The following is a 14,529-nucleotide window of genomic DNA, read 5'->3' as shown; positions in this document are numbered from 1 at the left end:
TGTTTCTTTCCTTTTTTAATGTCACTATACTGGGAGTTATCATGACAGTTTCTCTTTTTTCCTACCATCAGTGGCATACCCGGATTGTGTGTGAGTGGGAAATCAACCATGAGCTCCGTGGCAGTTTTGACCCAGGAAAGTTTTGCTGAACATCGCAGTGGCCTTGCTCAGCAGCAAGTGAAAGGTAAAAAAGCAAAACAAGGTTATTACAAAATCCCATGTGCACAGAAATATTATCTTGCTGCTATTTAATTGCTTTGTTACAGGAGGATGGTAAAGTTTTTTTGTTCTTTGATTCTGCAGAGACCATCCATATTTAGATTAATAATAATATAAGGGTTAAGAAGCTCTTGGAGCATAAGTTAGATAATCTATAGATAGCATTTTTTTTTCAATTTTACCAAGCTATTTTTAGAAACACCTGTGCATTATAATCTTCATTCATTTTCTCTTTATATTGAATTTATATGCTGCCCATCTCAATATCAAATGCGTCATTGAGCAGCTTGTAATTTTAAAATATATACTATTTTACATCTTTTAGACCAGTCTTTTCCAATTTAATAGTCTCCAGATATTAGACTATAGATCCCACTATCTGCTATCCTGCTAGTACGACCAATGTCAGCTGGAAAGACCAAGCTGGGGAAGGTTTCTTTTGACAGTATAGCTTGAGGCAAGATTAATGTATAGAGACCCTCATTTTGAGGAAGTTATTTGCCAAAATTATATTCGAGCATTTTCAAATTGCCATTCACAGTACCCATAGCACTGAGTTCAGAAAGGCATTACATAGGATAAAATGTGTCTGATTTTTTATTATGATATTTAATTGTTCTTTAGTACAATAACATCAGTTCTTTATCCAGAGAATAAAAAGAAATTAAAAGTGGCATTCCAATTGTATAGCATTAAATAAAGGACTGTGTAAATAAAATAACACTGAATATAAGAATCCATGGAATCTCAGTTTGTGTACATTTGTAATTAAATATCAGATAAATCTGTGGTTGGTGTAGAACAGATCAATACAAAAATGGGAATATAAAATATCAACAACTCAAACAAGAAAAAATGTTAATCTTCTGATCCTTTTGTTTAGTAACAATCTGAGGTCTACTATAGAACCACTGAGTGTTTGGAATTAATTCTCATGTATGGCAGTTTTGGTATTATAGGAAATTGATTTGGTCATTATTTATAACCTGCATATTAAGATACTGTCAGCCCACAATAAGTGTTAGTTATAAGTATAGATTTCTCTTGATGGGATAAAGTCTAGTTATCTGTAAAACATGTTTTCCTTGTCTCCTGATAGACAGAAATTATCATTGATGGATTAGTAAAAAGAAAACAGCTTGATTTCAATTTGGTGTTTCTCAATAATACTCAATAATAAAGTCTATATTTTTAACTAACAAATTAAGAATATCATATGTTAAAAGTCAGTTGGTTGCAGAAAAATAGTATAGTCTGTTGACCATTGTCTATAAAACCATTCTTTGTTTCCTTGCTTTTGCCACTGTAGTTACAGCTTTAAATGCTGAAGAAGAGAATGATCCTCCAACATACAAAGATGCCTTCCCCCCTCTCCCAGAGAAAGCTTGTTTGGAGCCAGCCCAGGAACCTGCTGGTGCCTGGAGTAAAATCCGACCAATCAAGGCTTCTGTTATCACTCAGGTCAGTACAAAGAACGTTTTCTCCCCTTCAGTATCAAACCCTGTTCAGACATTTAGAAAAACATCCTTCAGGATGCTTTTAGTCACCTATCTCATTGTGGGAGAGAAAATGTAAACAGAAGAACTGTTTGAATACGCCTAAGGCCTTTCCCTGAAATATGCCAACAGATAAACGTTATACAGTTCTGGAGAATTCTGTAATTATACAGTGAGAATCTTCTGTGTATTGATCCCTTTAAGTAAATAACATGTTCTCTCAAATTAGATGCTACAACATTACTCCTATGCTATTAAATGTATGTATTAAAATATATAGAAAAGCTAGCCTTATAAAATAACTTAAACTGAAAATGTAAATGTAAATGTAAATGTATTTTCTTGGTGGGATGGAATAGTAGATTCCTGTATTTATGCAGCATTTTGTTCCCAGAAATTCAGTCCTGTAAATTTAAATGAATTCAACAGAATTTGCTGTTTAAGATTATACCAAAAATATTTGTTGTAGAACTGGCTGCAAATTGAGAGAGGGAGCATGTCCTTTTAGAAATTTCAAATTGAAGAAACATTTGTTTCACATGAGCAGGTATTCCATGTGCCACTAGAAGAGAGGAAGTACAAGGATATGAACCAGTTTGGGGAAGGAGAGCAAGCCAAAATCTGCTTAGACATCATGCAGAAGACAGGAGCTCACCTGGAGTTATCTCTTGCAAAAGATCAGGGATTATCAATAATGGTCTCTGGTAAGCTTGAAGCAGTGATGAAGGCTCGGAAGGAAATTGTAGCTCGGCTTCAGACTCAGGTGAGTGACTTGATTCTCCCTATGATGTTATTTTGCAATGGAGATTTAAAGGCATGGTGCCCATTGAGCCAATATTTTATGAACCAATTCATATAGTATTGTAGAGCAGGGGTCCCTAATCCGCAGGCTGTGGACTGGTACCTGTCTGTGACCTGTTAGGAACCAGGCCATGCAAGCGAGCAAACTTCATCTGTGCATGCACGGAATCTAGGTAGCATGTGATTCATGTAAAAATTTGTTTTCCACAAAACCAGTCCCTGTGCCCAAAAGGTTGGGGCCCACTGCTGTAGACTTCTTGGTGCTTTCTGGCCTTAGTTATTTTCTTGCAGACATTTGCAGGTGTGGTATGAAATATCTGGAAGAAAACAGTCAAGTTCAGAGAGCATCAAGAATTCCACAGTTCAACCTTGAGCTACAAATATTCTCTTTTATTGGTATCATATGTGCTGTATCTTAAGAGCCCAAAAGGAAGGCTTAAAGAATGCCAGGTTTTCCATAAAATAAAGTTCAAGTATTTCTTCATTCCATAGCTTTATTTCTGGCCATATACTTTACCAGGAGCCACCAGAGCAAGGGATGGGTTTTGAAAGCATGAATTTAGTGATAGTTATTGAATAGAATAGCTGGCTTTTTTAGGATATTCTGTATAGTTTTTTATAGTAAAAGCTGATCTTTTGAGGGTGCTCTGATAGAAAAAAAGAATACAATCGTGTCTTTTTTGTTGAAGTTGGCAAAATATATTTCTTTTGTCAAAATTTAAAAGAAAAAGATTTCAACAGTAGGCAGAGCTATCTATATGCATTATTCTTTTTCTCTTGGAAACTGAAAGGTGGATCAGATTCTCTGTATTGCTTTGAGAAAGATATTGCTTCTATTATAGGTGCCATTATAAAATACAGAATATATATTATCTGCTTGTTGGAGATTTTATCCTAAAATATTGCCAAAATTGAGGCAGAATATACTTTGAAACATTTACATTTGTTATGCGTTACCAAACTATCTTATTTAATTATTCATACTGGTAGTTGTAAGTATTTAGGGTTTTTTCTGGTTGTTTAGAAAGGATTAAACAAGGAAGTAGCCATGATAGAGGTTGAAAAATCCAAGAATGATATGAAAAAGGAAATTCCTTCTGTCCTTTTTCCCTTAGAATCCTGGAAGTCACTTAGTGAGAGATAAATTCAGATGAAAAAATGTACACAGAATATGTAAATAACTTCCTCCTACAAATGACAACCGTGAGGCTGTCTAATCCCATGAGAACCTCATTCCCTGCCTATATTAACAACTGCCAACCTCCGATCTTGGAATTTTTCACCTTTTGAAATTTTATATTATTTTTATAATTTTAAAACTTTTAAATCTTAATTCTGATTTAATGTTAATTTTATACATTGTTTATATATTGATTATATTGTACAGAGTCCCTTTCTGAAGGAGATGATGGGTTAAGAAATGAGCCATGAAAATAAGTTTTTTGGTTAAATGAAAATTTCATATGCAAAGATATTAAATCTTGCAATATCGGAAACAGAAAGTTGGCATGAATGGACTTGTGGCCTTATAAAGTAATGTGTGCAGTTTGTTCTTAGCTTTATTATTAAGATCTTGCAGTATTTTAGTTAATTCCATAAGCTTTTCTGATAAGTGAAAGATCTTACTTGTATTATTCCACCCTGAGCAGTATTAATAGCTCATTTTAAAAGGGTACAAGAAGGAAAGAGGTTTTTGCTTAAACCTGTTTTTTTGACTGTAGACCTGTCTGTTTATTTATCTTTATAATATATTTTCTATGGTATCTATATCATACGACCCTAGGTATTTTACAAAAATAGGTCCAGATCATGTGGTTGAGCTCATGTTTCATCTTACATTGATGAGATTGGTGGTTTTATCCCAGTTCTTCTATTTTGTGTGTGTGTGTGTGTGTTTGTTATTTTTACTTTTCTGTAGGCCACACATAGACATATGTTTGGAATGGATGACCATAAAAATTAATAAATAAGAACAAGACAGAAAAATTATAGAAGCAAATTAATGAGGGAAGAGATGTCCTAACTCCTAAAGTTATTTTGTAAGGCTGGCGGAAGCATGGAAAAGGTCTCTTTCTAGGCTCCCAGTCCCCTAGCCTCATGAAAGATTGGGTTCTGCAGTATGTTTTCCTGAGAGAAATATACAGATAGTCCTCAGTTTATTACCACAATTGAGCCCAAAATTTCTGTTGCTAAGCGAAACATTTGCTAAGTGACTTTTGCCCCATTTTATGAACTTTCTTGCCACAGTTCTGTGAATCACTGCAATTGTTAAGTAAGTAACATGGTTGTTAAGTGAATCTGTCTCCACATTGATGTGATTGTCACGTCAGGTCACAAATGGTAATCACATCACCCCAGGATACTTCAACCGTCATAAATATCAGTCAGTTACCAAATGACTGAATTTTAACCGTGACTGTGGGGATGCCACAATTGTCATAAGTGTGAAAAATGGTCATAAGTTACTTTTTTCAGTGCCATTGTAACTTTGAATGGTCATTAAAAAAACTGTTGTAAGTCAAGGATTACCTGTACTGGATGGGCAAATTCAGCTTAGAGAAAAGAGTCTCAATAGTAACAGGCACCCAAGCTATAAAAGACATTATAGGTAATAGCTAGTAACCAGCACTTTGATTGTACAGTAGAACCTCTGGTCATGAACATAATTCTTTCTGTAACTTTGGTTGCAAACCAATTTGGTCGTGACCCAAACCTAATTTTGGGAATTTGCCGCTTACAAAAAATGGCGCAGAAGGGGAAATCGGCTGTGGGGAAAAAATGTAAATGTTTTTGGTCAGAACCCAATTTGGTTGTGGTCAGAAGTGTTCGTGATCAGAGGTTCTACTGTACCTGGAAACCATTGGTTAGCTTGTGAAGTAACCAAATAAGTGCTATTCCTCCACAGGTCTGACTTTCATTTGTCTTGTTTACAATAATAAGCAATAAAGTTTATATTGGAATTTTTATCACTTTGAGTAGACAGGCAGGCAGGCAGACAGGCAGACAGACAGAAGTGGATGGATGGATGGATGGATGGATGGACGGACGGACGGACGGACGGACGGACGGACGGACAGACAGACAGACAGTTAGATAGATAGATAGATAAGAGACAGATAGGCAGCAGGTAGGCAAGCAAGCAGACATCAATGTTGTGCTAGAAATATGTTATGAATGCAATTGAGTAAGTCAGTGACTAGATACATACAGTACATGAGAGGGCAGAGTAGGATTTTGATTTATTCTAAAGTGGGGGGAAATAATGCAACCTGCAGTTTCCCTCTCAGTTCCTTGAAGTGTCTCAGTTTTGTTTCTGCGCAATATATGAGCAAACCCTATATCCCATATGTTTGTTTATAGTGCTGAAATTTGACAAATACTCTTTTCCATTGCTAATCTATAATAATGAAAGAGAGATTTCCTCCTATCTTATCACAGTTAAAAGAAAATTTCTATACTGAATCGGTTGGTGAAATGCATCTAGATTGTTGAATTAAAAGTGTGATTTCACTGTAGTGCATGCTCTTTTTTTAAAGGCTTCAGCAACAGTTGCCATTCCCAAAGAACATCATCGCTTTGTCATCGGAAAAAATGGAGAGAAGTTACAGGACCTTGAGCTCAAAACTGCCACAAAAATTCAGATACCCCGCCCGGATGACCCCAGCAACCAGATCAAGATCACTGGCACCAAGGAAGGGATTGAGAAAGCTCGACATGAGATCCTTTTGATTTCTGCTGAGCAGGTAAACTATATTTTTAGTTCTGTAATTGCTGAAGTGATTCTGAAAATAGTAGCTCAAATAATCCTTTTTATAAGGGAACATTCCTTAGGCCAAGCTGGAGTTCATCCAGACTTATGTTGAACAGTTCATTGTTTGAAAAATACTTCCCAAATTTCACTGTTTAGGAAGATACTGTGTTTCACAAGAGTATTGCTGTTTTAATGTTCGTGGCAATTTATAATCCTTTAATTATCTAAAATCAAATTCTGTTAAAATTCATTAAAATTATTTCTGATATGCCTAAAGGTAAAGGTTCCCCCGCACATGCATGCTAGTCGTTTCCAGCTCTAGGGGCGGTGCTCAGCTCCGTTTCTAAGCCGAAGAGCCAGCTCCATGGTCATGTGGCCAACATGACTGAATGCCGAAGGCGCACAGAGCGCTGTTACCTTCCCACCAAAGTGGTTTCTATTTTTCTACTTGCATTTTTTATGTGCTTTCGAACTGCTAGGTTGGCAGAAGCTGGGACAAGTAATGGGAGCTGACTCCATTATGCGGCACTAGGAATTCGAACCATTGAACTGCCGACCTTCTGATCAACAAGCTTAGCGTCTTAGCCACTGACCATATCCCCTCCAATATGCCTACTGGGGATTTAGATGATTTACATACAAAGTATAAAATAAGTAATATAATATTTCTTTTAGAAGGGAAAACAATATAAAAAGTCATTCTGAAAATCTGGCCATTTGCCTTCTTCATATATTGATGATTGCTGCAGTTTCCTATCGTAGTTACAATTCTCCTTTGCCTCAGATTTTTCTAACGATAGTTATTTTTTTATGCATGCATTTACAATGTTTTTGTGATGAAGATCACATCCATAATTCCAATCTCTGCAAATATCACGATGTGGCAAGCAATGTTGTTAATGAAGTATCATGCAAGTAGTTCTCGACTTAAGACCATAATGGAATCTGCCCATCACAATTATAAAATGGGTCACCCATACGGCTGACCTGATTTAAGAACATTTTTATGGCAGCTGTTAAGTGACTGAATGGTTCACTATGGGCCGGTTCAGCCAAAAGCCAGAAATAAATTCTGGTTTTCAGAAAAACCATTGTAAACTACAGTCACCAGATGATGGGATGCAGCAAACACACATAAATATGGGTCAGATACCGAGGACCCTTCATGTGACCATGGGATAGACTAGCTGTCAAAACTTTGGAACAAGGTCACAAGTACATCCAGGGAGGTCTTGAAACCATTGCTAAGTAAGTCGAGGACTATTTACTTTATTAAATTTTTATCTGGCCTTTATTATTTTATAGATAACTGAAGTGAACATAAATAAATACTCCTTCTTTCTCCTATTTTCCCCACAACAATCCTGTGAGGTGGGGCTGGGCTGAGAGAGAGTGACTGGCTTAAAGTCACCTAGCTGGCTTTTATGCCTCTGGTGGGAGAAGAACTCATAGACTTCTGGTTTGTAGGCCAGCATCTTAACATTATAACGAACTGGCTCTCAATCTAAGTTGCTACATAATCACAAAATATTTGGTTTATATGGATTGTTAAACTTGATCACATTATATGAAATAATATGTCTTCATTGCATCATTGTCACCTCAATTTTATTTTATTTCTTTTTGTTCTTAATTCCTTTTGTCTTAAAGATTATTTCTCTCTAGCACTTCTGACATGTTTAGCAAGGTTGCTCATCCAACACCTACCCACCCCTGCCAGTCATTCCTAGATCAGATACTTTCTGATAAAGTGAAATAAAGTTTCAAAATTAGGATCTATAGAAGTAGGAGGCACATGCAGAAGCCTCACATTCTTTTCTTGTAGTACTGTAGTGTGTGTTGTATATATGTATAAAAATGTGATTTCATTTTCCAGGATAAACGTGCAGTCGAGAGGCTTGAGTTGGAGAAAGTATACCATCCTTTTATTGCTGGTCCTTTCAACAAGCTAGTGAGTGAAATCATGCAGGAGACTGGGACGCGCATAAATATTCCACCACCCAGTGTCAACAGAACTGAGATAGTCTTCACTGGAGAGAAGGAGCAGCTGGCCCAAGCAGTGGCTCGTGTTAAAAAGATCTATGAGGAGAAGGTACGATCTTTCATTGGGTCTGTATAAAGCTGTATCTTTCATTTTAATTAACTTGAAACACTAGTATTACAAGTGAGAACATGGGACTCTTCCTTCCCCCTGCTACAATATTTGGTACACTGATACACAAGAAATAGCAGTGCAAAGATCATGATAGTGGTGCAAGGGAGACTAGCTGTTGCATCAGGATTGGAGAAATAAGTGACTGAGGGGGATGTGATGAACTATAGCTTGGGATTTGACTTCCATTCAAAATGGCCAATGCAACCACCAAAAATAAACTCTCTAAGGTACATGCAAAAAGAGAGTTCAAATTTTTTGGTCTGCCTGTTCTGACATGATTGATCACAAAGTGCTGTTCTAGCAAACACAATGCAGTTCCAGCATCAAATAAACCATGACTTCCTGTAGTAGACTATAGTTTTTCATTTATCATATAAAGCATATATAAATCAAAGCGACGTGGCGCTCCCATGTGACCCCCCTCCTGCGCGAGCTGCACTGGCTCCCGGTGGTCTTCCGGGTGCGCTTCAAGGTTTTGGTTACCACCTTTAGAGCGCTCCATGGCATCGGACCGGGGTATTTACGAGACCGCCTTCTGCTACCAATAGCCTCTCACTGACCAGTACGCTCCCATAGAGAGGGGCTCCTCAGGGTGCCGTCGGCCAAACAGTGTCGACTGGCAGCCCCCAGGGGGAGAGCCTTCTCTGTGGGGGCACCTACCATCTGGAACGAGCTCCCCCCAGAGATACGGAGGATCCCGGACCTGCGCACGTTTCGCCGTGCTCTCAAAACTTTTTTATTTCAGCAAGCTGGCCTGGCCTAACTCCCCTCTTTTAAATTTTTAATTCGTGATTTTATAAATTGGGTGTTTTAATCTGTTTCGGCCAAAATATTTAATAATTTTAAGGGATTTTTAATATTTGTATTATCTGTATTTTATATTGGCTGTTCACCGCCCTGAGTCCTTCGGGAGTAGGGCGGTATAGAAATTTGATTAATAAATAAATAATAAATAAATAAAGGCTTGTAGGGTACCTGCCCTTTTTGGCACCTATTTGGGCAAATTTAGTTTCTCTGCTCTTCAATCTGTAGCTCCCTTAGTTCAATGCCTTTTCAAGTAACTTGTTATTTCCTGGCTGATACTTCCCCACAGAAAAAGAAGACTACCACCATTGCTGTGGAGGTGAAGAAATCCCAGCACAAGTATGTCATCGGTCCCAAAGGGAACTCCCTGCAGGAGATCTTGGATAAAACTGGAGTCTCGGTTGAAATCCCCCCCACTGATAGCAGCTCAGAGACTGTGATACTGCGCGGCGAACCTGAAAAGCTTGGACAGGCATTGACTGAAGTTTATGCCAAGGTATCGAGAGTGCACTCAGCAAGGCCTTTCTTTTATGGACAATTGATTAACATTTGACTAATTAGACTTTTATAAAAAAATAATAATTTCTAACCTGTAAGTGTTCAGAATACAAATAATGTGCTCAGCAATAGGATTTCCCCAAGCCCTATACAAAGTTTGGGATAATAATCAAAATCAATTGTGTGATCAGTTGCCTGTGGTTTATGTAGCAGACTAGTTTGCCTCTGAAGAGGTCAGCCACAATTGCCAGCAAAATGTCAGGAAATGTTTTCTCTAGTCTAGCCAGTTGTGTGATAATTTTATTATTGTGACATATGAAGGCTGGAGCATCATGTTTGGAGTGAATTTCAGAAGTCAAGGTATTGGATTGGGAAAGAAATTGTTGATATCAGTATCAGTTGGTGTAAATATGTACTGCTTATGGAATGATAAATTTCTTCATACCACCAATGTATTTTATAGGCAAACAGTTTCACAGTCTCCTCTGTCTCAGCCCCCTCTTGGCTTCATCGTTTCATCATTGGCAAGAAGGGGCAAAACTTGGCCAAAATCACACAACAAATGCCAAAGGTATGAGTTTGTAAACTTAAGTTATCTGTAAGTTAAGTAGTAGAAAATAAAAGTTGACAGCAAGCCTTGAAATGAGAAAGTAGGTTGCGTCTTTCAGTTTTAATAAGGATAGAAACACTTAGGCATTCTAAAAAACAAAGTCAAATCAAGACCAAATTGAAGTTAATAAAATGGCAGTTAAAACAAGCTGTTTTCATTGAAAAGTGTGAACTCCTTAGCCAATACTTACATCGTAATTAGGGAGAGAATTCCACAGAGAGGGTATCAGGACTAAGAAATTTCTATTCCAGATGGCTTCTCATTTCTTCTTTGAAAGCATGGGTATGTAGATGGAGTCTTAATGCTTTAACTTTTGGTAGTGGCTTAAATTTCATTTTTCAATTGTGTCTACATACTGTTTTGTTTGAGAGGCTATCTGAGTCGCCATCTTTAAAAATGACAATAGAATAGAGGCTTTTAGATGTTTTTAGTTGCAGATTAGGAGAAGCAAACAGTTTAATTTGTTTGCTATTAACTGATTTGTCTTTCATTCTGGTGCTGAATTGCGTCTGTTTTTAAAAGGTTCATATAGAATTCACTGAAGGTGAAGATAAAATCACACTGGAAGGACCCACAGAAGATGTGAATGTGGCTCAAGACCAGATTGAGATCATGGTCAAGGATCTGGTGAGTTGAGAAGGCATAACATCTAGGTTTATCAAATGGAAAATACTAAAAGCTATCAATACAGCTTGAAAACAATTACTCCTCTTAGAATAAAAATGTTATTTTGAATATTGTAGCAAAGTAAGATCGCTGTGTTCAGTGGGGTTTTCAGCTAGTGGTATATGTGCTTATGGCTGCAGTCCTGGAGACAAAAAGTAACTGTTAAGCTTTTCAGTGAATGGAGAGTAAAAAGGGCTGTATGAGAACAAGTTCTGAATAAGCAAAGTAGCTCAAAAGATATAGTATGTACTCATGCTTGAATTAATTTAGCTGAACATATGAATTTAATAATGATTACTTAACTATATAGGTTGATATTGCTGCCATGTTTCTTTTGGAGTAGAGACAATGTCCATAATTTTGATTAAATTCTGCTTTTACAGATTAATCGGATGGATTATGCAGAAATCAACATAGATCACAAATTCCACAGACACCTCATTGGAAAGAGTGGAGCCAATAGTGAGTTAAATGTTATTTAGGTCTCTAGAAGTGAACTGTCCTAGATAATTAATTATATATTTGGCAACTGTAACGAGGGTCCTTTATAAAGGAATCATTTGTAAATATAATAATTTGATATAGAGAATAAACATTTTAGAAAAAGGTATTTTAGAAACATCTTTCTTCCCTTTTGCATCTCTGTTATTTTCTTCTGTTAAACAATAGTTTTCCAATAGTCTTTAAAAATTTCTATGTTTATTAAACATTAAACTTCAAATTCTACTCTTCTGCCTTATTTTCTATGAATATATATTGCCTTAAAACAATAGTAACCCTTAAACGTCCCATGTTCTAAAATCCAGAAATCTTGGGTATAGCATTTTTGCAATACAAAGTGGTGCTATTAACTTTTGCTTAATTTGTAGTCAACAGAATTAAGGATCAGTATAAAGTATCTGTGCGGATCCCTCCAGACAATGAGAAAAGCAATCTCATCAGAATAGAAGGAGACCCTCAGGGAGTTCAAGAGGCCAAGAGAGAGCTGCTGGATCTTGCATCACGTATGGTGAGAAGGAAGAGAAAGTTCATTATTACTGAGGATTTTTGTTAGTCTTTAGTACACATGATGATACAGCACGCTTAACTAGGTCAGATGAACCCCTAGCAATTCTGTTCACATAGCAAGCTAACTGTTCTTTGTTAACTTTGATTTGGTTTTTGGGGGAAGGATTAATATTTTGGTTATTTTGGGATTTATTGTAGTATTGGTACTCACAGGTGGATAAATTCAGAAGGCAAAAGTGCATTGTGTGATCGCAGCCATACATTCTGTACCTGAATAATAAAAAGTTGTTATGAAAGTGTAAATTGTCTAAACAAGGTATGGTAAAGTCTTAGTTTAACTGCTCAGGGGGAGGGATTGTCCATTAAATCATAATTCCCTTATATGTTTAATTATGATTAAACAGATAAACTCTCAATTGAAACAACAATTTCACCTATATACTAATAAAATTCTCATGTCTATAACCTTTAACTGGGCAAAACAGTGTATCGCAGGGCAACACTTTTCCAACCAAAAACACCTCAAATGGATTAATTTACAGAATATGTTCAAAATCCAGAGGCCATGACTCCCATGGAATTGAAATTTGGCAAATTTTACAAAACATTTTATGACATAAAAATTATCATAGAGCATTTTGTGACCTAATATAAAATTTCATAAAATATTTCCTATGTGCAACTCATGTTTGACTATGCTTACAGTACAGTACGTGCTACTTTCAAAGCAGATACATCTCTAAATAGCTCCCTGATTTTTAAAGAATTTTTCTAATACATTAGAAACTCTGCCATTGTTGAAGGCATTGGGGAATCTAGTAAGGAAATATCTTTGAAACAATAACCCAGGGGGTCATGGGTTGTCTAGTTATATTAAAAGTTTGCAAAATGGAGTTCTGTTCAGCCAAGGGTTTACTGTGCTTTGATTAATTGATAGGTCAAATGAACTATACTTTGGAAATAGTCGATATGTATTTTCTTCTAGTACTATTACTCATACAGAATATTTTTCTTTCTTTCACTACCCCCTAGGAAAATGAACGCACAAAAGACTTGATCATTGATCAGAAATTTCATAGAACTATCATTGGACAGAAAGGTGAAAGGATTCGGGACACCCGAGATAAATTTCCAGAGGTACCAAAATTATACACACGTATATTTATATATAATTATTGTGTATATAATGTATAGGTATATTTTTTAAAAAAAATATATACCCATACATTATACACAGTATTTTTTTAAAAAAATTGTGTATACACACATGCATATACAAATATGTATGTAGATAAATGCTTGTATTGTTATTCATATCTTGGTTCTATAAAGTTCTCTAATAGTGGCAGAAACCATCATCCCTGACATCCTCCTATTTGGCCCATAGGCTGAACTGATTTTTTACAGTTTTTTTTTTCATTCTGCTTCCTTTACATCTTAATCCAGCAGATCAAAATGATGTTATTTATAGCAATAAATAGCACAGAGCAACAAGAACCACAGAAAAATAGGGTGACTTATGGATTCCACAATTCAGAAATAGTCTCTGAAGTGTGACAAATGAATAAGTAAATGCAGTTGTCTGAAACATTAAAATTGAGCTTTCTTGCAGGTTATTATCAACTTCCCAGATCCGTCACACAAAAGTGATATTGTCCAACTTAGAGGACCCAAGAATGAGGTGGAAAAATGCACAAAGTACATGCAGAAAATGGTGGCAGATTTGGTAGGTGATCTTTACTTTTTGCCCCCTCTGTAACTGCCTCAGAGCTGTGGCTAACGTTAAGAAATCAATATTTTTAAAATAATTGGAGATACTTTGCTGTCTTTTATAACATTAATGTCTTAGATTTATTTATATGTTTGAGAACAAGGCTAATCAACCAAGCAGGAAGTATGGAATATAAAATATAACTGATATTTAGAAGATTATCATTTCTATTGTACCTAACTTGAAACTAGAGTTTACATTTCAGTCTAAGGGCTAATAGCTATTGATTGTTTTATCCTTCGTGAGTATGCCCAATTCCAATTATCTAGGCCAATTTGCTACACAACATACTATATGATAGCTAGGGTGTGCTTTAACTATGAAGACTTCAAGGAGTGATTTCTTTAACTATCCTGATTCTGCTATTAAGTGCATTTTAGTGAGTTCTGATGTGAAAGGAGAAATAAAACTCCTCTTCAGTCACAATATTTATAAAGATAATCCTTCATTCCTTCACAAAAATAAAAAGGAAAAAAGAGAGGAAGAAAGAAGCAGCTCCCCAAACATAAGAAGTGGTTCATTCTAATTTTTGAGCACATAATTAATTTTTGACGCACAAAGTAATATTGATCAATCTTTAGTATTACATCAGAAGGGAGATGGCACATGACTAAAATAAAAAAATTATTTTATATATGGGATCACACTATTTTTCCAACCTTGAAAAGTATTGTTTGCCCCTCCCATGCTTGATAGATCCATATACTGATGCATTTCCAGGTTTTTCTAATAGGATTTAAAAGTACATTC

General features: G+C 36.1%; 1 protein-coding gene across 2 annotated transcripts in view; it reads left to right on the top strand.

The window, feature by feature from the left end:
* Nucleotides 1-14,529, top strand: part of HDLBP (high density lipoprotein binding protein) — a 66,372-nt gene that overhangs the window by 32,693 nt on the left and 19,150 nt on the right. For both annotated transcript variants that reach the window (XM_070946182.1, XM_070946183.1), the window contains exons 3-14: nt 72-184; nt 1,529-1,680; nt 2,263-2,478; nt 6,053-6,259; nt 8,144-8,359; nt 9,516-9,722; nt 10,188-10,295; nt 10,857-10,961; nt 11,384-11,462; nt 11,870-12,009; nt 13,041-13,145; nt 13,621-13,734. In XM_070946182.1, coding sequence (XP_070802283.1) covers nt 109-184; nt 1,529-1,680; nt 2,263-2,478; nt 6,053-6,259; nt 8,144-8,359; nt 9,516-9,722; nt 10,188-10,295; nt 10,857-10,961; nt 11,384-11,462; nt 11,870-12,009; nt 13,041-13,145; nt 13,621-13,734 — 1,725 coding nt within the window. In that variant the 5' untranslated portion in view covers nt 72-108. The remainder of the gene's footprint in view (nt 1-71; nt 185-1,528; nt 1,681-2,262; nt 2,479-6,052; nt 6,260-8,143; nt 8,360-9,515; nt 9,723-10,187; nt 10,296-10,856; nt 10,962-11,383; nt 11,463-11,869; nt 12,010-13,040; nt 13,146-13,620; nt 13,735-14,529) is intronic.

The sequence above is a fragment of the Pituophis catenifer genome, unplaced genomic scaffold (genome assembly GCF_029215685.1).
Source record: "Pituophis catenifer annectens isolate HBS135680 unplaced genomic scaffold, rPitCat1.0.hap2 SCAF_6, whole genome shotgun sequence".
Classification (NCBI taxonomy): domain Eukaryota; kingdom Metazoa; phylum Chordata; class Lepidosauria; order Squamata; family Colubridae; genus Pituophis; species Pituophis catenifer.
This window is presented reverse-complemented; position numbering and strand designations above follow the sequence as displayed.